Here is a 26,361-nt window from a genome sequence, read left to right on the forward strand (position 1 = left end):
AAATTATGAACTCACAGGCTTGAATGTGAGTTGGTTATAAAGTAGATCAGTTCTGCAACTCACAATAAAAAAGGCTGCTTCCTCAGGGAAAACAGCTGTGAGAGAGGCCCATCCTAACATGTGAAACCAGTGATCTGTTTCATTCAGATCTTATTATATTATTTTGACATTTTTCTGTGAATGTAACATACAATTCTATGTAAATTTAATGGAAAGAATGATTGTAATTGTTGTTTAGTTACATAACTTACCTCACGTGCAGATTCATTGGTTGTGGTTTACCCAGGGGTGGGGGTGGGGTCCAACCTTTTTTGGTGTTGAGGGCAAGATTTCACTGCGTGCTGCAACGTGCTTTTGTTTTTTCCATTCCAGAAACATAAAGAATCATATAGAAATCCTATATTTTAAATACTGTGACTGTATCACTTAATAATGATCATCTCAAATTGAAATAAGTGCAAGAAATGTTTTAATGTGTTAAAGTCAAAACACAAGATATCAACTCAGCAGATGGAGGCCCCAACAGAGAATGCTCAACAAAACAAAACCCAAACAGATTAATTCATAATTGCGAAAACTAACAAAGGAACATGATAAAGATACTTTTGAATAAAGATTATTTTGAATATATGACTAATTTTAACTAGTTTTCCGCAAAGGGACTGCTGTATGATGCATTGGATGGTCGTATATTCAATTCCATTTTGTTTCAGCAAACCTATCAAACTATATTTACAGCTGGTCATTGATTTTGCACTATCTGCCACGATGCATGAACACTTCTGAAATCCACCCCGTATTTCCTGAAAGTTGAAGTCAGAACCTTGTAAATATCCAACCCCTTTTTAGCAGTTTTCAGAGGAACTGACTCAAGTAATTCTTCATGAACAAGAACATTTTCATCAATGGGTCTGATGAAAATTAACAGCTGACTGCTAACAGTAACGTAAGTTCTCTCGTCTAGAGCTAATAAGTATTTACATTTTTCAATATTTGTCCTGAGCTTTGTATTCGTATGTTCGTTCATGTCACTTATTCTACTTGCAACAGTTTGGTGAGACAGTACCACACTTTCAAAATTATTGGTCATTTTTACATCACCAAATGCATGAGCTATTTTGGCTGCAGAATTTTTTTTACCATATCACCACCTCTAAATTGACTGCCTAAAGACCATAAGACCATAAGACAAAGGAGCAGGAGTAGGCCATTCAGCCCCTTAAGCCTGCCCTGCCATTTAATACGATCATGGCTGATCTTCTAACCTAATTCCTTTTACTCGCCCTACCCATATCCCATAATCCCTCTATCCTTTAGAAATCTCTCAACCTCAGTCTTGAATATGTTCAAGGACTGAGCATCCACAGCCTCTGGGGTAGAGAATTCCACAAATTCACTACCTATCTGAATGAAGAAATGTTTCCTCAACTCAATTCGAAAAGGCTGACCCTTAATCTTGAGATTCTGATCCCTAGTTTTAGATTCTCCAACCAGGGGAAACAGTCTCACGGCATGTACCCTGTCAAGACCCTTAAGAATCTTATAGGTTTCTATAAGATCAGCTCTACTTCTTCTATATTCTGGAGAATATAGGTCTAGTTTACTCAACCTATCCTCATAGGTCAACTCCCTCATCCCAGGAACCAACCTAGTGAATCCATGCTGCCCCCCCCCCACCCTCACCCCTCTATGGCGAGTATCTCCTTTCTTAAATAAGGAGACCAAAACTGCACACGATATTCTAGGTGCGGTCTCACCAAGGCCTTATACAACTGCAGCAAGACTTCCCTACTCGTGTACTCTAACCCTTTTGCAACGAATGCCAACGTGGCATTAACCTTCCTAGGTACATACTTGCTGTACCTGCATACTAACTTTTTGTAACTGGTGTACAAGGACACCCAAACTCCTCTGAACACTAACACTACCTAGTCTCTCCCCCTCTAGAAAATAATCCGCTTTTCTATTTTTAATACCTCGGTGAATAACTTCACAGTTCCCCACGTTATACTCCATCCACCACCTACTTGCCCACTCAACTAGCCTGTCTATTTCCCTTTGCATTCTTTGTGTGTCATCCTCACAGCTTACTCTCCCACCTATCTTCGTATCGTCCACAAATTTAGATATGTTAAGCTCTATTTCCTCATCTAAATGATTGATATAGACTGTAAATAATTGAGGCCCAAGCACTGATCCTTATGGCACTCCACTAGTCACATCCTATCAATCTGAGAAGGACCCGTTTATCCCTACTCTCTGTTTTCTTCCTGTTAGCCACTCTCCGATCCATGCTAATATATTACCTTTAATTCCATGGGCTCTAATCTTATGCAATAGCCTTTTATGTGGCACCTTGTGGAATGCCTTCTGGAAATCGAAATATACCACATCTACTGGATCCCCCCTATCTAACCTGTTGGTTACCTCAAAAAACTCTTAAAAGATTACCTGCCCGTATCCTCCGTTCCTCTGGCTCCGGTCTGCTCCACATCCCCCGCCCTAACCGCCCTACCATCGGTAGCCGGGCTTTCAGCCTCTCAGCCCCGAGGCTCTGGAACTCCATCCCCCAGTGCCTTCGCTGCTTCCTCCCTTTCCTCCTTCAAGGCCGGTCTCAAGACCTTTCTCTTCAACCATGCCTTCAGCTCCCCTCTCGACTAACTACCCCCTTCTCGTTCACCTCCCTTCCCTCCCCTCACCCTGACCAGTTCCCCCCTGCTTGGGACCTGATCCAACTGTCCAGCGCCTTGGGTCGTCCTCCCGATGTGAAAGGTGCTCTATAAATGCAATCTTTTTGTTGTTGTAAACATGATTTCCCTTTGGTAAAACAATGTTGACTCTGCCTAATCATGTTATGATTTTCTAAGTACCCCAATACTACGTCCCTAATTAAGGACTCTAGAATTTGACCTAACACTGATGTCAGACTGACTGATCGACACTTCCCCATTTTTTGTCTCCCACCCTTCTTAAATATTGGCGTTACGTTTGCGATCTTCCAATCACTGGGAACCTGTCTCTACCTGCAATGGACCCACATTCACTTTTGTAGTCTCTTCCTCTTTATATACTTGTAAAAACTCTTACAATCCGTCTTTATGTTCCTCGCGAGTTTACCCTCATATTCCATGTTCTCCCTCTTATTCGGTTTCTTGGCTTTCCTTTGCTGATCTCTAAAGCTCTCCCAATCCTCAGGTTACTGCTCTTTTTGGCAGTATTATAAGCCTCTTCTTTTAATTTTATACTTTTCCCTAACTTCTCTAGTTAGGCAAGGTTGAACCACGTTTCCTGTGGTATTTTTATTTTTCAAGGGAATTTAGTACTCTATCTTTAAATGTTTGCCATTGCTGGTCTACCGTCATATTCATAAATGTAATTTCCCCGTCTATATTAGCCAAATCTTCTCATACCGACAAAGTTGGCTTTATTTAGACTTAAGATCCTTGCTTCGGATTCAACTATATCACTCTCTAACTTAATGTTTAATTCCATCATTGTTTGTTTGTAATTTGTTTTGTGTTGTCATTGCCTTTAGAAACCAGCCTGGGCTTCCCCCCCTCCCCACCCCCCACCAGCCTGGGCTTCCCCCCCACCCCCCACCAGCCTGGGCTTCCCCCCCACCCCCCACCAGCCTGCGCTTCCCCCCCACCCCACCCCACCCCCCACCAGCCTGGGCTTCCCCCCCACCCCACCCCCACCAGCCTGGGCTTCCCCCCACCCCACCCCACCCCCCACCAGCCTGGGCTTCCCCCCACCCCACCCCCCACCAGCCTGGGCTTCCCCCCCACCCCACCCCACCCCCCACCAGCCTGGGCTTCCCCCCCACCCCACCCCACCCCCCACCAGCCTGGGCTTCCCCCCCACCCCACCCCACCCCTCACCAGCCTGGGCTTCCCCCCCACCCCTCACCAGTACTCTGGCTTCGCCCCTCTTCCTGTCACTCACAGAGGAGACTTCCGGCTCCGCCCCTCTTCCTGTCACTCACAGAGGAGACCTTCGACTCCGCCCCTCTTCCTGTCACTCACAGAGGAGTCCTTCGACTCCGCCCCTCTTCCTGTCACTCACAGAGGAGTCCTCCGGCTCCGCCCCTCTTCCTGTCACTCATGGAGTCCTCCGACTCCGCCCCTCTTCCTGTCACTCACAGAGGTGTCCTCCGGCTCCGCCCCTCTTCCTGTCACTCAGAGAGGTGTCCTCCGGCTCCGCCCCTCTTCCTGTCACTCACAGAGGAGTCCTCCGGCTCCGCCCCTCTTCCTGTCACTCACAGAGGTGTCCTCCGGCTCCGCCCCTCTTCCTGTCACTCAGAGAGGTGTCCTCCGGCTCCGCCCCTCTTCCTGTCACTCACAGAGGAGTCCTCCGGCTCCGCCCCTCTTCCTGTCACTCATGGAGTCCTCCGACTCCGCCCCTCTTCCTGTCACTCACAGAGGAGTCCTTCGACTCCGCCCCTCTTCCTGTCACTCACAGAGGAGTCCTCCGGCTCCGCCCCTCTTCCTGTCACTCAAAAGGAGACCTTCGACTCCGCCCCTCTTCCTGTCACTCACAGAGGAGTCCTTCGACTCCGCCCCTTTTCCTGTCACTCATGGAGTGCTCCGGCTCCGCCCCTCTTACTGTCACTCACAGAGGAGTCCTCTGCCTCCGCCCCTCTTCCTGTCACTCATGGAGTCCTTCGACTCCGCCCCTATTCCTGTCACTCACAAAGGAGTCCTCCGGCTCCGCCCCTCTTCCTGTCACTCACAGAGGAGTCCTTCGACTCCGCCCCTCTTCCTGTCACTCACAAAGGAGTCTTCCGACTCCGCCCCTCTTCCTGTCACTCAAAAGGAGACCTTCGGCTCCGCCCCTCTTCCTGTCACTCAAAAGGAGACCTTCGACTCCGCCCCTTTTCCTGTCACTCATGGAGTGCTCTGGCTCCGCCCCTCTTACTGTCACTCACAGAGGAGTCCTCTGACTCCGCCCCTCTTCCTGTCACTCAAAAGGAGACCTTCGACTCCGCCCCTCTTCCTGTCACTCAAAAGGAGACCTTCGACTCCGCCCCTTTTCCTGTCACTCATGGAGTGCTCTGGCTCCGCCCCTCTTACTGTCACTCACAGAGGAGTCCTCTGACTCCGCCCCTCTTCCTGTCACTCAAAAGGAGACCTTCGACTCCGCCCCTCTTCCTGTCACTCAAAAGGAGACCTTCGGCTCCGCCCCTCTTCCTGTCACTCACAGAGGAGTCCTTCGACTCCGCCCCTTTTCCTGTCACTCATGGAGTGCTCCGGCTCCGCCCCTCTTACTGTCACTCACAGAGGAGTCCTCCGGCTCCGCCCCTCTTTCTGTCACTCACAGAGGTGTCCTCCGGCTCCGCCCCTCTTCCTGTCACTCAAAAGGAGACCTTCGACTCCGCCCCTCTTCCTGTCACTCACAGATGAGTCCTCCGGCTCCGCCCCTCTTCCTGTCACTCATGGAGTCCTTCGACTCCGCCCCTATTCCTGTCACTCACAGAGGAGTCCTTCGACTCCGCCCCTTTTCCTGTCACTCATGGAGTGCTCCGGCTCCGCCCCTCTTCCTGTCACTCACAGAGGTGTCCTCCGGCTCCGCCCCTCTTCCTGTCACTCAAAAGGAGACCTTCGACTCCGCCCCTCTTCCTGTCACTCACAGATGAGTCCTCCGGCTCCGCCCCTCTTCCTGTCACTCACAGAGGAGTCCTTCGACTCCGCCCCTCTTACTGTCACTCACAGAGGAGTCCTCTGACTCCGCCCCTCTTCCTGTCACTCACAGAGGAGTCCTTCGACTCCGCCCCTCTTACTGTCACTCACAGAGGAGTCCTCTGACTCCGCCCCTCTTCCTGTCACTCACAGAGGAGTCCTTCGACTCCGCCCCTCTTCCTGTCACTCACAAAGGAGTCTTCCGACTCCGCCCCTCTTCCTGTCACTCACAGAGGTGTCCTCCGGCTCCGCCCCTCTTCCTGTCACTCAAAAGGAGTCCTTCGACTCCGCCCCTCTTACTGTCACTCACAGAGGAGTCCTTCGACTCCGCCCCTTTTCCTGTCACTCATGGAGTGCTCCGGCTCCGCCCCTCTTACTGTCACTCACAGAGGAGTCCTCTGACTCCGCCCCTCTTCCTGTCACTCACAGAGGAGTCCTTCGACTCCGCCCCTCTTCCTGTCACTCAAAAGGAGACCTTCGACTCCGCCCCTCTTCCTGTCACTCACAGAGGAGTCCTTCGACTCCGCCCCTTTTCCTGTCACTCATGGAGTGCTCCGGCTCCGCCCCTCTTACTGTCACTCACAGAGGAGTCCTCTGACTCCGCCCCTATTCCTGTCACTCACAGAGGAGTCCTTCGACTCCGCCCCTCTTCCTGTCACTCAAAAGGAGACCTTCGACTCCGCCCCTCTTCCTGTCACTCACAGAGGAGTCCTCCGGCTCCGCCCCTCTTCCTGTCACTCAAAAGGAGTCCTCCGACTCCGCCCCTCTTCCTGTCACTCATGGAGTCCTTCGACTCCGCCCCTATTCCTGTCACTCACAAAGGAGTCCTCCGGCTCCGCCCCTCTTCCTGTCACTCAAAAGGAGTCCTCCGACTCCGCCCCTCTTCCTGTCACTCAAAAGGAGTCCTCCGGCTCCGCCCCTCTTCCTGTCACTCAAAAGGAGACCTTCGACTCCGCCCCTTTTCCTGTCACTCATGGAGTCCTTCGACTCCGCCCCTATTCCTGTCACTCACAAAGGAGTCCTCCGACTCCGCCCCTCTTCCTGTCACTCAAAAGGAGTCCTCCGGCTCCGCCCCTCTTCCTGTCACTCACAGAGGAGTCCTTCGACTCCGCCCCTTTTCCTGTCACTCATGGAGTGCTCCGGCTCCGCCCCTCTTCCTGTCACTCACAAAGGAGTCCTCCGGCTCCGCCCCTCTTCCTGTCACTCAAAAGGAGTCCTCCGACTCCGCCCCTCTTCCTGTCACTCAAAAGGAGTCCTCCGGCTCCGCCCCTCTTCCTGTCACTCACAGAGGAGTCCTCCGGCTCCGCCCCTCTTCCTGTCACTCACAGATGAGTCCTTCGGCTCCGCCCCTCTTCCTGTCACTCACAGAGGAGTCCTTCGACTCCGCCCCTCTTCCTGTCACTCACAGAGGAGTCCTTCGACTCCGCCCCTCTTCCTGTCACTCACAAAGGAGTCTTCCGGCTCCGCCCCTCTTCCTGTCACTCAGCGCTGTCTAAGCACAGACCAACCACAAGAGGCGCCACCGGTAGTTAAAGCTGTCGCGGTGTTGCATCACAGCCCTCGTGAGTCGGCCCATAAACCACCACTACAACAACAACAACAACAAGATTCCATTTATAGAGCGCCTTTCACGTCGGGAGGACGTCCCGAGGCACTGGGACCATCATATGATCGTGTGTTGGGCCCTGACCCTAATGTGAGGCTCTGACGGGGCTTATTCTGAGGCTGAGGCTGAGGCTGAGGCTGAGGCTGAGGCTGAGGCGTCCCTCTGTGCCGATTCCCCACCCAATGTGTCAGGTCCAGAGGAAGCTGTCGGCCAGTTTGACAGTCAGATCCTGGCCGGTGGCTCTCACCCTCAGGGACACATGTCCTGAAGCTATCACCTTAACTGAGATCCACTCACAGGAACCTGGTGTTGTAGCGTTGAGTAAAATAATAATTCTGGCCTTTGATGCAGCGCCTCATCATGTCTTCGAGACGTCTCCGAGCGCTTCACAGGATACACTGTAAAGTGAATGGACTGTATTTTGTGGGCGGAGATTGTGAGATATAAAATAATAATATTCCATTTCAAGGACAGAGTTTCCATTAAAAACAAATTAACAACAACATATACTGATTGACGCAAAATATTTAATGTACTTACACCAAAAGAATATAGTCCTGGAAGTGCCATAGAACAATGCTTCCTGAGTTAAGATAGAACTAGTCAGATCCCACCCCAAAGCTGTACATTCCTGCAATATTAACGCTAAGCACAGAGGCAGTGCGCAGCCCTCTGGGACTCACCCAAGCGAGGAGTCTGAATCTGAACCCGCAGTCTCATCATCATTCCTTAAACTACAACTGTCATCCAACCCCATTATTTAAAAATGATACAAATCCATTTAAAGTGCTTTAACTAAATAAATGTATCCCATTAAATTAGCAAAATACCATCATGTATCAAGTAATAGTCAGTCAGCAAAAATATTGCCTAACACGAGGAGGTATTGTTTTTCACAAATCCCAATGCACTCTGTCCCATAACATTATAATTGCAATTCATTCAGATTTCATTTGAAGAAAATTAGAACCCTGAGTCTTTACTTAATCAGTCACAGTAGTGGCAACAATTGCACCTATGATGGTAATCAAGTGCTTTTTCTCAAAGTATTTTAATTGGAAATGATTATGTTCTGAAAACCTGGGAAACCATATATTGGAAAGTACAGCTAATCCTCACTATAATTTAGACTTGTTTGTTCGATAGCTGATTTATTTTAGAGCCACCTCAAAGCAGTTAATCAGAGGCCAGTCCTTGGGAACAGATAAGAGGTATAAATGTCAGCAAAACATGACAGTATTTAGAGGGAAAACCCTATTAAATATCTTTACCACTTATTTCAGCCAACCCATGTTGTCAAATAGTCAACAGATAGTTGGCATTCTAAATTGACATTAAATCAATGGCATTTCCAGTAAAAAAANTGTAATAAAAATAGTTTTTTTTTAGGATCCCAAAATCCCAAAGTATTGACAGTCTTTCAACAAAGCAATAATAAATGTTGTTGCAGTTTTGCCAACATTGCAATTCACTTCTAAATATATCTAGGGACAAAACCTTGCTCTTTCCATTTGAATCCTTAGCTTCAACATTAGCTTTCTGAATAGTGCACAAAATCTTGTTTAAAAATCATAAAACTACTAATAGTGTGCAAGGTTCTGAATGCAAACTCTTCGATCAGAAACCCTGACTAAATTAAAGGAATCAATCTAAAAGTTCATAAAAATTGCTTTGAAATTTTCTTGTAAATCACAAAACACCAAATGTCAGAAGAGTAATATCTGCCATTGATTTCACAAATTCCGCATGGCTTTTGCACTAAATGTTTTTGCATGATTATTTACAGTCTCTTAGTGCTGAATTAACTATTGTGTCTAGATCAAGATTAAGAGTCTAGACAAGGCACACATGAAACATGATTCAGATAGAAATTGTTATTACACAGAGAGAGAACCTTCCCTAAAGTTTGATTTTCCAATCAGCACATTAATCAATATGGGATTGCCGCCATGAGCTTCCATTTTAGCTTCCATTAAGAGATCTTCTGTATGGTTTTCATTTGCAGTGTTCAATAAGTAACCTTTCCCGCCGTATCCTTCAGCAACTATGTGATAATCTGGAGATGGGAAGATATTCTTTGAAAAATACTCGACAGCAACTTGGATTGAACAACAACATCTTAAAGAAATAGATTGTGAAGAATTTGACTCCCAACTTGAAAAGATTGGATTATTTCAGTACCTGTGTAGGCCAGGTTGCAAGCTACACTGCTGCCCAGCATTGGAACTTGCTCACGGGAAATCTGGCTCCAACAAGCATCATTACCAACCAAAGCGATTATAGGAGCCTAGAAAAATAGAGAAAGGAAATTCTAAAAAAAATTTATAATGCATGATCCCTGGATACTCTTTCAGATCTGCAGAATATAATAATAATAATCCTTGCATTTGATATAGCGCTTCTAGAAGTTCCAAAGCACTTCACAGAATACACTGTAAAGTGAATTGACTGCATATTTGTGGGCGAACGCGGCAGCCAATTGTGCACAGCAATGTCCCACAAACAGTCATGGATTGAAAATGACCAATTTATTATCGGGTTTTGTTTTGGAGGGATTATTATCAGGCGTGTAGAGTAAGGAAACTTGCCCAAGGGCTCGCCCTCTGCCTGGAATTGAACTCAGGTCTCTCGCTTGCAAAGCGAGTGCTCTAACCACTGAGCTACAGGACTCCGAATATTAAACATTCCATCGGGACTGACTACCAGGTTACTGAGTGAGATAGTGAGAGGTAACTGGAGTAACAATAAGGGAGATATAGTCAGTAAAACAAGGTCTTGGGCTATTACTGAACCCAACTCTGCAACAAAAGATCCTTAACTCAGCAGCACAAAGATTGGCCTTTTGCTTTTTTGGCTAAACTCAATTGTAGTTTCTGTGTTTATCAGTTATTCCTTGAGCTAAAGTACCTGCCTGAAAGGCTCTTCTGTTGAGATTCTCCTGTGCTACACAGAACACACCCGAATCTCACCCAGATCTGGATCATTATGGGGAGGATTGAGCTCTTGGCTACAGCTACAGCCCTCTGTTGGTTATAGTCGGTATTGCAGCACTTCCCACTTGAGGAATGAGATCTGCCCTCCACAGAGGGTTGGCTCGATTAGAACATTCTGTTGCCAAACGTATCATTTTGCAGCCAGATGACCTCCAAGGAGACCCCGCTCCCCTCAACCCACCACCACAGGAGGATAGTCATTTGACAAGTGCGGGTTTCAGCCCTCAACAGGTAGGTACCAGGCACTGCCTGTGAGCTTCCTGGTGGGCAACACACCTCAACATGAAATGTGTGAGAGCATTGCCACCATCTTCCTGTCCATAGCTCGGACCCATATCTCTTCCCATTGAGCGATGGTTCTACCAATTGGAGATGCAGAGCTTAAGACAGATCTGAAGTGAAATTTACCTTTAGATTAAAAAGTGGTGTTAAAGGAGCAAAAGTATGAATAAGTTGATAAGAACATACGATAAAAATGTGCACACTTCAGAGGATATTCCAACTGGTGCAGCACTATTCCCATTACATTCAGTGTATCAGCGTTAAGGGAACCTATTCTGCACAAACACTGTTCAGTTATTTGTGTACCCCCTTTTGCCAATGAAGAGGTTGCGAGTACCTTGTGCCTTTTGAAAGTATCAAACTCAGCAATGCTGTAGCCCACAGAGCCATCGCCATAGATTATCCAAACCTGAGATACAGAAAAGAGATGCAATCATTCTGAGGATTCCTTTATGTCTCATCCCAAAATCACACCACTATCAATTAGAAATTAGTCACATTTGTGTTCTCCAGCAAGAGGGACGTAACCGCTGCCACTGCTCAGAGATCACTGATCAGAGATGTTGGTCATAGAAGCATAGTTTTTCTCCATTTTCTTCTCTCCTTGTGACTTGTGCTGAGGGGTGTGCTTCTATTTACACCAGTCATCCTACTGCTCCTTGCTAATCGGCCATTCTTAATGTGTGAGCCTTGACAATTAGTGTCAATAGGCTGTGCACCCATGGAGACAACACGGCTGAGCCATCATCAACATGTAGGGCAATCTTGTTATAATGCTTTGGTCTGAGTCCATAATCTCAGGCTCCCATTAAAAAGCACAAAAAAATTCTGCCACTTTTCGACAGATCAGCCATAAATTTCCTTAAAAAAAAACTATGTACAGCGTAGTTCATATTCTTGTTCAGCACCAGATGTAGGTGCAGTGTGGATCCACAATAAACCCACAACACAAGCAAGTCCCAGCTAATCCAGAGTACCTTGTCCTGTACATGTACATTCCAGTTGGGGTCACTGGAGACATGAAAGGCGCGAAACAAATGTAATTTGTATTGTATCTGGAGAGGAAACCTTGAATGCCATTTCACCTTTTTTTGTGATGATAAACAATCAGAATTACAAAGTCCATTAAGATTAGATTTAGCTGAAGAGAAAAAGGAGCACCAGCAAGAACCCTTCCTCTTATTCTGGTTAATAATGAAAAAAAAACTCTTATTTGCTGGTGGATATAAACTGTGGGCGGTACAAGACACATGTAAAGAAGCTTTAAAAAGCTGCAGTCAGGGAGAAAGTACAGAGAGATTAAGCTTTTTAAAAGGGACGTTCTAGATTCATAGAATCATAGAAATTTACTGCCTAAGAAGGAGGCCTTCAACCCATCAAGTCTGCACTGGCTCTCAGACCAAGGTGTCAATACCACTGCTATGCCTTATGCCTCTTCATATACTAATCTACTTCCCTCTTGAAACCCACAATGGTCTTTACCACCTAACTGGCAGAGTATTCCACATCCCAACAGCCTTTCGAGTGAAATAAATGTCTCCTAGGCTCTCCTTTTGGTTTCTTGTGACTTTCATATAATTATGGTTCCAGTTACTGACTCCCCTACAGTGGAAATAGCTTCTCCTCATTTACTTTGTCAAAACCACTCATAATGTCATACATCTCTATCAGACCTAACATCTTCAATCTCTCGTCAAAAGTGAAGCTCCTAATGGCTAGTATCATTCTCTATACCTCCTCTGTACCTCTTCTAAGGCATTAACATCCATTGTGAAGTGAGGTACCCAAAACTCACTGTTGTCTAACCAGTGATTTGTCCAAACTTACCGTTATTTTACTGTTGTACTCTATGCCCTTATGTATAAAACTAAGAATAACCTTAGGTTTTTCATAGCCCTTTCCAATTGCTTTGCCACGTTCGAGGACTTGTGTATTTGTCATTGCCTCTGAATCTCATCCCAGAGATCCTCATCTGGCCCTACACCCTCAGCTGCCCCCTCTCGCTCAGGCTCCCAGTCAGCTCCATCAAGCAATTTGAGACGTCCACCTGACGTAAAACGCACTGAGTGAATTAAATTGTTGTCAGATTATTAAGAAACAGCTTTATGCTATAAATAATAATTCAGTGGAAAACCTGGATGGCTGGGTAACTGGACACTGGTTATCCCTGGACGCCAGGTTAATTTGTTCAAAACTCCCGGCCCCGATTCACTTGTATTCTTACCGGTTTTAAATATGCCAGTTAATTCGTACAACAATACGGTTAATCCGGACAAAGTGCTGTGCTGCTCGCCGGCACTCTGATTCTCAGCAATTACAAAATTCCAGTCACTAGCAAACTGATCTTGCGAACTGCTCCGAACCAGGCCTGATAAAAAACAAACTATCAAACCCTAACTCTAAACCCTAACTCACACAAAACCAACTCTCAACCCTGAAACAAGGCTTGTGTCTCCAGGTGGAGTCAGATTGTGATTGATTGACAGCAGACTCCAGCCATTCACAAGTGGCTTTGGGCTGTCAATCAATGAGGAACCAGAGGAACAAGGGAGGAAATGGGAGGAGTAAAATTGCAATTGATTTGACAGCTGGAGCCATTTGTGAATATGTGGAACTGCTGCAAATTTGTCCTTTTCCTGTCCAATGGGACCCTCTCCTCTGCTGGCTTCCATGACTTACATTTAATATAACGCGTTCCATATCTGGAGGAAATCTCATACTGTAAAGAGTAGTGATTGTGTATTTTTAGGCACACAATGCTAGATAATTAGTTGGGGAGGACCAAGTTTGCAGGGCTATGGGTAATGATGAAATAAATGATTAAGATAACAGGTCAAAAGAGAGAACAGGGGAGTGGTATTGATTTGGAAGCTCTTTTCAAAGAGCCAGCCCAGACATGATGGGCCGAATGACCTCCTTCTGTGCTGTGTAATTCTATTATTCTATGAATGGGAGGAAGGTAGGTTGAATATTTTCAAAGGATAAAATCTGTTAGGCTGAAATGCTTTCTTCATCCATGTCTCTCTTTTGATTTTCAATATTGCAGAAAAGTGGGAAAAGAGATTAAAATATCACCACCATCGAATAAAATGTTGAGGTAGGTTCGAAGGGCCAAAAGGCCTTTTTCTGTAGTTGCAACTGCACTGACCTCAGACTTTGGTCTGCAAAGCTTGGCCCCAAGAGCAAACCCACCGCCCACTCCAAGTGTCCCAAAGGCGCCTGTGAACAGAGGAACAAAACGTGTACAGCTTATGTGCAAACTCCGACAAACGCACACGAGACGTGTGCAGTGAATGGGGATCTGTGCAGATCAAGATCCATTGGAATCAAAACACCTGGCACGTGGCATTCTGCTTCTCCTTTGAAATTTTCACTCTTTCCAAACTCCAAGTTAAAAATTTTTAGTGCCTCGGCAGGCACTGACCTGCTCCATGCCCCCAACCCATTGGCGGTCAGGCCTTCAGTCCCCACCCTCTGGAATTCCATGTCGGAGCCCCTCCAGCTTGCCCTTTCCCTTCCTCCTTCAAAGCCAGTCTCAAAACTTTTCTCTTTGACTGTGTCTTCAGCCACCCTCCCACTCCCCTTCTTCATTCCAGCCCCCAGCTCGGATGCAAACTCTTCACTGTCCAACGCCTTGGGATATCCTCCCATTGTGAATGGCATTATAACAAATGTCGTTTGTTGTAGTTAAAAGTTGCAATTCAGATGCTTCTATTGTTTAGTTTCATCACAATCTGAACTTTAAAGTAGCTTCATGTGTGAACTGAGACCAAGCACATGGATTGGTAGGTGAGATACAACAGAACAGATACAGTTTAATTTCAAATGCAGGGAGCAATCTGTGGGGTGGATTAATTACGTATAAAGAGAAATTTTGAGCTGTTACCTTAAGCACAATCCAGATGCTTTCCCATCAATACATAGAGGAGGCAAAATGAAAACTCAATGTGAATATGGTTCTTTGGAGCTTTTATTTCCGACTCACCAGGATCCAGCCACTGTAAAGGGCCTCGGGGATGCAGGATATACGCACTACTTCCCACAAAGTCACCTCCATCTGCCACAATGATGCTGTCTTCAGCAATTATTTCATCCAAGCAGTACAGAATATTCAGAGGGTTCAAGTACTTTAGCATCTTCTCTGTCCTCTTTTCACTGAAAGGAGATAACTCAATAAGGACATAATTCTATATTAAAGACTTAAGTCATGAAATGGAAACACACCAGACCCAGACGAGCTGGCCTGATAGCAAAAGTCTGATGATGACAATAAGTAATCTCACCGATTTATTTTGTCAATCTTTTTGTCCTCCTCCTTCAGGCTCCATGTCCATTCAAGGGGAGACGTGTAGCCTGTCAGGAGATTTGCTAGTTTAACCAGGAAGCTGCCAGCATCACCTGAACAAAAACAACATGTCCTGTTTATTATGTAACTTAATGATAACAAAAGGCAAACCTCATCACAAAGTCTTAAAGCAGTCTTCACCCTAATGTTATGACATTACTCTCCTGTCAGTGACGACAGAGGCTTGGATCCTCTACCTCATGCGAGTCAATGGGAAGTTTATTTAGAAAATAGAGAAGGACAATGAAGCCAAGCCCAATCCCAACCTGACACATATGACATCCACCCATGGCCATTTTCCCTGGATAGTCATAAAGAATTGGAATCCTGACCTATTCCTCTTTCTTAACCTTGTACTCCAAGGACAATGAAACCAACAGAAACACTGACGATCAGCATGGCTGAGACACATGGACAGTGCAGCTCGAGGATCAAACCCAGAACCCCTGACTCATAACACCAGGCAGTGTATTTCTTCATTGAGCAATGATTAGAGTCTGATCCTTGGTTATTAAGGAGTTTCTGGACCCATTTGCAGAGGCAGCTTACCTTGTATAGCAATTTTCGGCTTCCAGAACATATCTGAGTTCTTGAGGAGTTGTTTGTGGTCACGGTTGACTGCAATAATATTACTGTGCTTGCTCAGAATACGGCCGTAGGACAGACGGAAGTCACAGACTGTGCCTATTGGCATGAAAATGCAACAAAAATTATTTTTGCAGCACTTCTCCTGAAAATGCTGACCAGGACTCAACAGGACAGCAGGAGTGAAGTAAAAGTGAACAGTAGCAGCTGAACTGCACAAACTGACCTGCCAGGATGACGAGATCTGCTTTCTTCAAAACATCTGCCCGCTTGTTTCGAATGTGAATGGAATTGTTTTTTCCTAACATCCCTCGAGCCATACCTCCCAGGAAACAAGGAAAACCAAGATATTCCAGAGCTTCCCTATTCAAACACATCTAAAATGAGGTTATGATTATTTTATTCTTACCCTTGCTATTGTGGTCATAGTGATCCAAGTTTAGATTGCACAGTGCCTTTATAACAGTAAATAATGATAATCCTTGCATTTGATACACTGCCTTTCTCATCTGGAGAGACTATGTAAAATGTTTGGTTTTACATAGTTTTACGGGAATGTATAAAACTGGCAGGGTCAATAATGGTCTACCAGAGAACGTACTGTAAAATGTAACTGCGTATTTTGCAGGTGAGAGTAGTAACAAATTTACACACAGTAGTGTCACACAAACAGTCGTGAAGTACAGTATCTGGGAAATTGTTGGTGAGGACACAGAGGAAACTTTCTCCTCTTTAAATTTGTGTGTCAAGTCTGTCTCAGGTGGTAACATTCTTGCCTCAGAGTCAGTAAGCTATGGGTTCAAGACCCACACCATGACTTGGAACTCATATAGTCTCAGCGTTTTGGGATGTCCTTCTGACGTGAAAGATGCAATACAAATGTCATTTGTTGTTATTGCCTGACACTCCAATGCAATGCTGGGGGAGTGCTGCATTGAACATAGTACCTTGTACACAACAGAGAAAGAAAACAACTTTAACTCATCAGTTTAGATTAGATTCAAACTAAACTTCTAAAAAGGAAAGGCAATGCGTAACCCAGTGTACAACCTATTTTTCAGTGTAAATCCCAGAAGAAGCCGACCACCTAAGCCATTATCTGGTGGACCATTATTGGCCTTCCAGTCTTATACATTCCCGTGATCTGAGTCTCAGCAAACATTTTACATACTCTCTGGGGAGGCAGAGTATTTAATAAAATTCAGAAGAGTCTAGGTTGGCCCGTTGCTATTAGATGGCTAAATCTTACCGAAGGCTTTGCGCAGGTGTAGGAGGGAGCATTACTTGGCTGCCCAGAACAATAACTGGTCTTTTAGCCCTGCTTACCAACTCCACACACCGCTGCATCTAGAGAAACACAAGAATGAGAATTAAATAGCAGCAGCGTTTAAAAATGATAATTCCAGGGCAACCCCATATAAGGTGCCTTGCAAAAGCACACGTTAGTTATGATGTAGGCGTCCAGTTAACCCGTAGTTGCTAGAAGTGGGGTATGGGCTGCCAACTTCCGGCTTACATGCATTGTACATGCACAGGACATCGCCCAGTCCATATCAGGAGCCTGGTGACAACATTGATGAGCTGAAAGCAGGAGGAAGGAATTATTTTCATGCAACTGTAATAATACCATGGACCTAAAATACTGCTTTATAAATGGGGTTGCCCTACATTCGAGCCATGTTATGAAACTTCAGTAAATGTCAAACAACTGGTAGAGTATTTCCATGTGAAGTGTGCTATATAAATGCAAGTTGTTAGAGTTTCAGCAGGTACTAGCAGGTAAGAGAGAGAGAAGGGCTGGTACAATGTGGAGTTATATGGTAACAGTATAATTCCTGATTATTTGGAAGAATTATTTTGTTAGTATATTATATTTTGTATAATGAGCAATTATCTCCATTGTTTCCTCATCCACAATGAAATCAGTGCCAATCGGTGTGAATAACTGTCTCTCTATTATACTGTTGTCCTGTGTGCAAGAATCTACCTCAGAAACTGTGGCTTTTGGAAACACCACTGGAAGTGGACTGATATCTGTGGGCTCCCAGGCTCCAACAAACAGATTCTGTAGATACATCTGAAGGTACCTGAGTAAAGAGTGAGATAAGAGAGCAGAACAATAACACAACTGATCTCCTCCATATATTATTCTTGCCAAGGTCCAAAGTTCAAAATAGAACAAACACAGAAAATTGACATTGACGCAAATAAATCAATACTTACAACAGAACCCTTTCATGGTGCTCTTCAGTGAAGCACTGCCTTCCCTATAGTGTCTGCTGTGAACCTATGTTAACCTGATCTGTGGTACACACAGCTTCTGGCACTGACTAGCCAGCATAAAACATGGTCAACTTGTGGGTCATCAAATTGTCACTGTATTCTCTGTGTTATGGGCAAGGAGGATTTCTCTGCTTCAACTAAATCTTTTAAACTTCTCTTTAAACCTCTTCTCTCCTGAAGCAGTAAATCATACTGGGAGATAGGGATTCCCATGTATACCTCACCCAAATTATTGTCCTTCATGTAGAAGTCAAAACAATGAGTCAAAACAAGAAGAGGACCTTGAAAGATTCGGGTGGAAGAAAAAGGGAGAGGGAAGGCACAAGCATTAGCTTGAACTGATCCATTTCTGACACTGGCACATAAATCCATTGCAGAAGAGAGAGAGGAAGGTTTGATTTGATTGTAACCAGAAGCAAAAATCTGGCAATTTTTTTTCTCTTACAGCCACAATTCTGATCTCATCAGTCTGAGCAGCATTTGGACTCAGGGCTCAGTGGTGGAAGAATTCTGTGTTAAATCTGTGGAGTATCTCAAATGCACGTTCTTTCAATAAATGATAGCACATCTAAATTGGGTGCATTTTCACACTAGTACAAAAAGCAAGCCTTCCATAGAAACATTCAAGAACATTTTTCCTTGCACATCTTATAATTTAATAAACTCACCATTTTAGAAGTTTGGATACGATTCCTGAGCCAGATTTTGCTGCAATATTTTTATTGACGATATGGTATGGATAAAGGACATCGATTGGGAACTCGACAAACACAGGCCCTGGTCACATGGAAAATTCAGAACAAAACATTCACAAACACTGTCACTTTAACTTAAGCTGGAAAAACAGAAGCAAGTTTTGAATCCTGACAGCCACTGACAGCATCACCTCAGGCGCTGACAGCATCACCATCCATGGTTGCTCACTCCACCTTGCTAAGCCAGTCCAGAACCTTGACGTCTTGTTTGAAGCTCAACTATCCTTTCTACCCCACATCCGTGATGGACCGCTCTGCCTTCCCCACCTCTGTAACGTCGCCCGGCTCTGCCACGGTCTCACACCGCAGGTCCCCAAGACCCTCATACGCGCCTTCATTATATCTAGGCTCGACTCTACAAAATTCTTGCTCCTCGGCCTCCCCAACTCCTCCCTCCACAGGCTGCAGATCATCCAGAACTCAGCCCATGTCCTCTCCTGCACCAGGCACCATGACCCTATCATCCCCATCCTCGCCCGACTCCACTGGATTCCCAACACAGAGGATACAGTTCAAGATCCTGGTCCTCACCTTCAATGCTCTGCATGGTCTTGTTCTACCCGACCTCTCCGACCCCCTAACCTCCTACCAATCCCTCACTTCCTCCGCTCAGCGGGCTCCAGCCTGCTTCACGTCCCCCGCCTCACTCACCCCACTATTGACGGGTGTGCCTTCAGTCATTCTGCCCCCACCCTCTGGAACTCCATCCCGCAGTCCCTCCACCTCGGCCTCTCCCTTGCCTCCTTCAAGACCCAACTCAAGACCCTTCTCTTTGACGGTGCCTATGATCACCCTCCTCCTCCTGCCCACCACCCTCCGCAATCCCGACCCCCGAAACTGATTGTCCAGTGCCTTAGGAAAACCTCCTGACGTGAAAGGCGCTGTACAAATAGCTGTTGTTGACATAATAATAATAATAATCCTTGCATTTGATATAGCGCTTTTCACGTCAGGAAGACGTCCCAAAGCGCTTCACAGAACACACTGTAAAGTGAATTGACTGTATATTTGTGGGCGAACACGGCAGCCAATTGCGCACAGCAATGTCCCACAAACAGTCATGGATTGAAGTGACCAATTTTTTATTATTGCTTTTTTTTTGGAGGGATTATTATTAGGCTCTGTGTGGAGTAAGGAAACTTGCCCAAGGTTTCGCCCTCTGCCTGGAATTGAACTCAGGTCTCTCGCTTGCAAAGCGAGTGCTCTAACCACTGAGCTACAGGACTCCACACTTCATGCCCCATGACAAGTATCAGTCTTTTTAATTACAATTTGTAATCCATGTATTTGATATAGCGCTTTTCACATCTTCTCAACGTCTCAAAGCGCTTCACAGAATATGCTGTAAAGGGAATTGATCGTATATTTGTGGGCGAAACGCGGCAGCCAATTGCACACAGCAGCGTCCCACAAACAGTCGTGAAAATGACCAATTTATTATTGTTTTGGAGGGATTATTAATCCTGTGAATATACCTTCACAGAATATACTGAAAAATTAATTGAACTGTATATTTGTGGGCAAATCGCGACAGCAGTGTCCCACAAACAGTCGTGGATTGAGTGACCAATTTTTTAAAAAAAATTAATGGAATTATTATCCCCAGAAAAGTGATCTGGAAAATGAGTGCCCATATAAGATAAACAGAACACATTCTACATCAATAGACATGCTCCAATTGTTGCATTTCCTGAATCAATTGGTAGCACTGGGAGCATCTGAGTCAGAACCTGATGCTTTGAACTCAGTCTTTGCTGATACTCTAATGCAGTGCTGGGGGGAGCAATGTGTTGTGGAAAGTGTCATGTCTCAAGATGAGATATTAAACCAAGGCCCTAAATACCTATCCAGATGAACATTAAAGATCCTGTAGCAATATTCAAAAATAGAGTAAGTTTCATACTGTGTTCTGGTCACTGCACTTTACAGAAAACTTAAGATACAGTATTTTAACATAATATCCTTTGTCAAATGCAAAGATTATTATTATTTCTCAGCAATGTTATTTGTTAGCAATGCTACAATAATACCCGATGCTTTTTAAAATATTTGCTGGCACCTAAGTTTAACATCACACTATCAGGTCACATAGCTGTTCAATCTAGTACCTGGTGTTCCAGACATAGCTACCATAATAGCTTTCCGAAGTACTGGAGCGATGTCCCGGACTGTTTTGACTGTAGCAGAGAACTTGCACAGTGTTCTGAAAAGTGACAGCTGGTCAATGTCTTGCAATGCACCTCGACCCTAGGTACAATTTGCAGCCGGATGAAATAAAAAAATGAAAATTACATTTTAAGGAAACAGAAAATGTATGCATACTGAAGGCCAAATATAACCAAGTAATAAACAGACACACATGACTGACAGACACAAACATGCAGAGACACACATCCACACCACATACACGCAGCAGGTGAGGAACAATATCCTCTCATGTGACAGGAAAACAATCAGATTACTGTGGCTACTCAGCATTGCTAATTGGCTAAAAAGGTGCCATTGGACTCAAGTTTTACCTTTAGAAGAGTAGAAGCTGCTCCTCCGATCAGCAGCACTGGGGATTCAGCCATCTGTGCATTCTTCACAGCTGTCACAGTGTTGGTTACCCCAGGACCAGCTGTTACTGCAGCAACACCAATCCCACCTGATTCACAGCAAATGTCACAGTCAGAATAAACAACTCTGACACCAGCTTCACAAAAACCATCACCAACAACCATCAAATAGGTAAATGCAGCCCCCAGGCCTCAAGTTGTCATGTAGCCTCTCCACATTGGCAATGTATTCCCTTGAAGAGGAGCCAATCTCCAGCAATTCATGAAAGTTATTAAAAGAGAATGATCTGGGGAAGGACTTCGATCAGAAAATGATCTGTAAACCTATGGCCTACACTATAGCAATGTGACAAATTCTGCTTCCCTTGGGTCTTAAAATGGTTTAGTTGTACTAGATGTTTATTCTGTGTTCTAAGTGAACATGGCAAAGAGGGGAGATATTGCAAAACTCCTCCCCTGCCCCTCACCCCCATTATACAGCTAACCTGACACGGCAGGTACGATGGCAATTACAGGAATGTTGTTCAAGCTCCAATTTATATACACACACACACAACAACAAGATTACATTTGTATAGCGCCTTTCACGTCGGAGGACGTCCCAAGGCACTGGACAGTGACAGCATTTCAGACCCAAGCTGGGGTCAGGGAAGGGAAGGGAGGGGGAGTGACCGATGGCATGGTCAAAGAGGAGGGTCTTGAGGCGGGTTGGTAGAGGGTTAGGAGGTCGCAGAGGTAGGGTGGGGAGAGGCCATGGAGGGCTTTGTATGTGAGGACCAGGATCTTGAACTGGATCCTCTGAAGGATAGGGAGCCAGTGGAGTCGGGCGAGAGTGGAGGAGATGGGATCACGGAGTTTGGTGCGGGAGAGGACACGGGCTGCAGAGTTCTGGATTATCTGCAGCCGGTGGAGGGAGGAGTTGGAAAGGCCAACAAGCAGGGGGTTTGCATAGTCGAGCCTGGAGGTGATGAAGGTATGAGCATGAGTTTCAGCGCCTGAGGGGTGAGGTAGTGGCGGAGTCGGGCGATGTTACGGAGGTGAGGGAAGGCAGAGCGGGTCATGGCTTGAATGTGGGGGAGAAAAGACAGTTGAGGATCGAACAAGACACCTCGGTTCCTGACTGGCTGGTGAGTTGTAGTGTGCAACCATGGAGGTTGATGCTGCCAGAGCCTGAGGTGCTGAGGCGCTGGCGTGAGCCAAGAAGAAGGGCCTCAGTCTTGTTCACATTCAACTGTAGGAAATTTGCCCTCACCCAGGACTTGATGTCCAACAGACAGTCTGTCAGGACAGCAGTGGTCCTGGAGTTGAGGGTGGAGGCAAAAAGATAGATTTGGGTGTCATCCGCATACATATGGAAGTTGACCCCATGTCTGTGGATGATGTCACCAAGGGGGAGCATGTGGATATTAAAGGGGAGAGGGCCAAGGAGAGAGGCCTGGGGGACACCAGATGTGACAGTGCGGGGGCTGGAGGAGAAACCGTGAGAAGCAACAAAGTGGAGACGGTGAGAGAGATAGGAATCGAACCAGGCAAAGGCGGGTCCGTGAAGATTAAGTAAAGAGGAGAGGCAGTGTATGAGGATGGAGTGGTTGGCAGTGTCGAAGGCGGCAGAAAAGGTCGAGGAAGACAAGGAGGCAGAGGGAGCCCTGATCACAGATGTTCATAATGTCATTAGTGACTGTGACCAGGGCTGTTTCCGTGCTGTGGGCAGAGCAGAAGCCAGATTGGAGGGAATGGCGAGAGAGAAAGGAGCGGAGCTGGGACGGGACGACTCATATCAGTGTAAATGTTCCTTATGTGTTACACAGAATTACAAACAACATTCACACAGCACAGACACAGCAACAACAACAAGAAGTTGCACCTGTATAGTGCCCTCAACGCAGGGTGGCGTCTCAGAGCGCTTAACAGTGGCGAAGCCTGATTCCGAGTCGGTGGGGGGTTGGGGGAGGTGGCCATAAGCACGGTCGAAGAGGAAGGTCTTCAGGCAGGACTTGAAGAAGGAGAGAGGGTGGGGGGTTGGGGGGCAAGGCAGAGGGATTAAGGGAGAGAGCGTGGGGGGCAAGGTGGAGAGATTGAGGGAGAAAGCGAGGGGGAGAGAGGGTGGAAAGACTGAGGGAGAGAGAGGTGGGGGTATTGAGGAACACACACCATTACCACAGCACAGAAACACACTATTCAATCTGTGTCACAGTATAAAATGTTAAAATTGATTCTGCTGCACACAGAAACATCAAGTCTGTTCGGTTTTTGTGCAGTTGTGCAACTTAATCTAATTTTATCCACTTTTCTGTGTGTTACCCATATTCTTCAAATTCCTCTTTCCCCTCTCGACTCTCTTCCTCCTCCTCGCTCCCTCCCTTCCCTCCCCTCACCCTGACCATTTCCCCCCTCCTCTCTCCCTCCCTTCCCTCCCCTCACCCTGACCATTTCCCCCCTCCTCGGGTCATGACCCAACTGTGCAGCGCCTTGGGACGTCCTCCTGACGTGAAAGGCGCTCTATAAATGGAATCTTGTTGTTGTTGTTGTTCTCAAACATCCATCAAATTCTGTTTTAATATAATTGAGACTCTGCTTTGGAGAGATTTCCACATATAAACCACCCTCTGGTAAAAAAAAATGTTTTCTAATCTCCCTGTCACTCCCTTTGTCATTTCTTCAATGCTGTGCTCTGGTGTATGGCCCAGTTTATACATCGCTGAAACAGTAAACCTCACCTATGTTGCATCAGTCGAGACTATAACATTTAATATGACTTGCACTAAGTATGAGTTGCAAGCAAACTTGTGTAAGTTGCTTAAAGTCCAATTTAATCAATAATCCACACTGTGTGTGCATAATTCACTACAGCCGGTAAGCAAGCAAGCGGCAGCTGCACAGGGCTTTGTTTCCCCCACTTGTTTCAAATGGAGTATTTTGCACACAGACGTCAACAACTGAATGAGACTCGGGTACATGTCCGACTTAAGAGAATGTATGATTTATAAACATAAGACTTATGTAAATTCTACTGTAAAATACAAAAGCGCAGACAGATTTTAAACAATTATTATTATTAGTGCTCCTGAGGTTTGATTAAGGTGCCTTTTAGGGCGTATACTGGAAGCACAGTTCTCACTTTGCTTTTCCTCAAACTATTTTCACTGGATACAACTAACTGTCCCATCACCATCGCTGCACCTCATTACCTGAAAGTCTGGCCACAGCATCCGCAGCATAAACAGCTGTGACCTCGTGCCGTGTGTCTACCACACGGATCCCAATCTTCTCGCACGCTACGAGAATGGGGGAGATGTGGCCTCCAACCAACGTGAAGACAAACTTCACATCGTGGGCCTTCAGGACATTCGCTACAATCTCACCACCATGTTTGGGGCTGTCGGGTTCCATCTGGTCAAGAGTTTGACACAAAGATCAAACCCAATGAAATACAAACACATTTCTTATACAAATGTACCCCATGTAAGGAATCCCTACACCTCCCACCAACCCACCCACCCCCTCCCCCTCAGCCCCTCCCCCCCAACCCCTCAGCCCCTCCCCTCAGCCCCTCCCCCAACCCCTCAGCCCCTCCCCCTCAGCCCCTCCCCCAACCCCTCAGCCCCTCCCCCTCAGCCCCTCCCCCAACCCCTCAGCCCCTCCCCCTCAGCCCCTCCCCCAACCCCTTCCTCACCCTCAGCCCCTCCCTCACCCTCAGCCCCGCCCTCACTCCCTCAGCCCCTCCCCAACCCCTCAGCCCCTCCCCCAACTCCTCAGCCCCTCCCCCTCCCTCACCCTCAGCCCCTCCCCACCCCTCCACCCCGCCCACAAACTCTCAGCCCTCCCCCAACCCGTCCCTCCCCCAACCCCTCTGCCCCACCCTCACCCCCTCCCCTCACCCCCTCCCCTCTGCCCCACCCTCACCCCCTCCCCTCACCCCCTCCCCTCTGCCCCACCCTCAGCCCCTCAGCCCCTCCCCCACTCACCTTGTAAATCAGGTGGTGTAACAATCCCAGTTTATAAGCGATGACGAGCAGCGCGAGAGTCGCGGACACGAGCGCCGCCCAGAGCAGCGCCAACAGGTCCGGCTCCATGTCCTGGTCGGTGTCGGGGTCCAAGTCCATGGCTGCTGTGCGGATGCGCCGCTCTGACTGCTGTGCGGATGCGCCGCTCTATCCGCTGCACCTACCTTGATTGATGGCGATTTGCTCCAATCACAGAGAGGTAGGGGCGGGGCCAGCCGTCTGGCCAATCAAATGTCTGGGGGCGGGGCCTGTGATTCATTGTTGACTGAAGGGCCAAACCCAAAGGATCACTGCTCCACGATTGGCCAATTAATGACACGTGACATGCGGATGGCGCCGCCTTGTGGCCGGAACAGCAACAGCAGGAGTGACACCTACTGGTCACAGGTGGAGCAGCAAGTTTCAGTATTGAGTATGTTTTTTTCTTTGTATTTTTAAGATTTAAACAGAAAATTCTATTGATTTTCTCAATATTGGGAGAGAAATATAGTCATATTTGTGAAGTTTGGTTATTTTTGTTGAAGTAGAGGGCCCACCCTGCCCTCGGCACCATTGGCGGTCAAGCCTTCAGCCTCTCTGCCTCCACCGTCTGGAACTCCATCCCGGAGGCCCACCTCCCTCGCCCCACCTCCCTCGCCCCCACCTCCCTCGCCCCCACCTCCCTCGCCCCCACCTCCCTCGCCCCCACCTCCCTCGCCCCCACCTCCCTCGCCCCCACCTCCCTCGCCCCCACCTCCCTCGCCTCTTCAAGTCCTGTCTCAAGACCGTGTCTTCGTCTCCTATCCTGTCCTCCTGATTCCAACCCCCAGCTCGGGTGCGAACCCCTGAATGTTCAGCCCCTGAGGACATCCTTCTGACGTGAAAGGCTTTGTATGAATGTAGTTTGTTGTTGAAGAAAATCGCTGCGTGGAGTCCTGTAGCTCAGCGGTTAGAGTCCTCGCCTCGCAAGCGAGAGGACCCGGGTTTCATTCCCAGTCGGGGCGAAAATGTTGGTTAAGTTTCCTTACTCCACACTCGCGCCTCTGTTTACTCAGCAGTAACTAGAAACCTGGTTGTCAGTCGATTGACGGATCGCTTTCCAGAGGGTAATAATCTCTTCAAAAAAATAATAATTTGGTCACTCGATCCACGGCTGTGTGTGGGGACGCCGCTGTGCGCAATTGGCTGCTGTGTTTTGCCCACAAAATACAGTCACCTCACTTTACAGTGTATCCTGTGAAGCGCTTTGAGGCGTCTGGAAGACGTGATCGGGCGCCGCGTCAAACGCCAGAA

General features: G+C 46.8%; 2 protein-coding genes across 9 annotated transcripts in view; both read right to left on the reverse strand.

Moving 5' to 3' along the window:
* Positions 1 to 3,951, reverse strand: part of vsig10l2 (V-set and immunoglobulin domain containing 10 like 2) — a 28,738-nt gene extending 24,787 nt beyond the window's left edge. For 6 of the 8 annotated variants that reach the window (XR_488075.2, XR_488076.2, XR_488074.2 and 3 more), the window contains exons 1-2: positions 2,452 to 2,482; positions 252 to 351 (exon numbers count right to left, since the gene is read on the reverse strand). Coding sequence is in view for 3 of the 8 variants with exons in the window: in XM_042343884.1 (XP_042199818.1) it covers positions 252 to 268 (17 nt within the window). In the remaining 5 variants the exon portion in view is untranslated. Of the gene's footprint in view, positions 1 to 251; positions 352 to 2,451; positions 2,483 to 3,909 lie in introns of those variants that run through there. The other 2 variants (XM_042343885.1, XM_042343887.1) reach the window with 2 other exon arrangements.
* Positions 3,952 to 7,791: 3,840 nt separating this feature from the next.
* On the reverse strand, positions 7,792 to 25,228 carry ilvbl (ilvB (bacterial acetolactate synthase)-like). Its single transcript, XM_007895971.2, has 15 exons — positions 25,051 to 25,228; positions 24,274 to 24,475; positions 21,047 to 21,174; positions 20,636 to 20,774; positions 18,441 to 18,549; positions 17,477 to 17,576; positions 16,739 to 16,836; positions 15,716 to 15,852; positions 15,454 to 15,588; positions 14,843 to 14,957; positions 14,545 to 14,714; positions 13,708 to 13,778; positions 10,897 to 10,968; positions 9,466 to 9,571; positions 7,792 to 9,340 (listed from the first exon to the last, which is right to left on the reverse strand). Exons 1-15 carry the CDS (start codon positions 25,186 to 25,188, stop codon positions 9,162 to 9,164), a joined length of 1,899 nt encoding a protein of 632 aa, XP_007894162.1. The 5' UTR covers positions 25,189 to 25,228; the 3' UTR covers positions 7,792 to 9,161.
* Positions 25,229 to 26,361: the final 1,133 nt, after the last annotated feature.

Source organism: Callorhinchus milii, unplaced genomic scaffold, assembly GCF_018977255.1.
Source record: "Callorhinchus milii isolate IMCB2004 unplaced genomic scaffold, IMCB_Cmil_1.0 Scaffold25, whole genome shotgun sequence".
Classification (NCBI taxonomy): Eukaryota; Metazoa; Chordata; class Chondrichthyes; order Chimaeriformes; family Callorhinchidae; genus Callorhinchus; species Callorhinchus milii.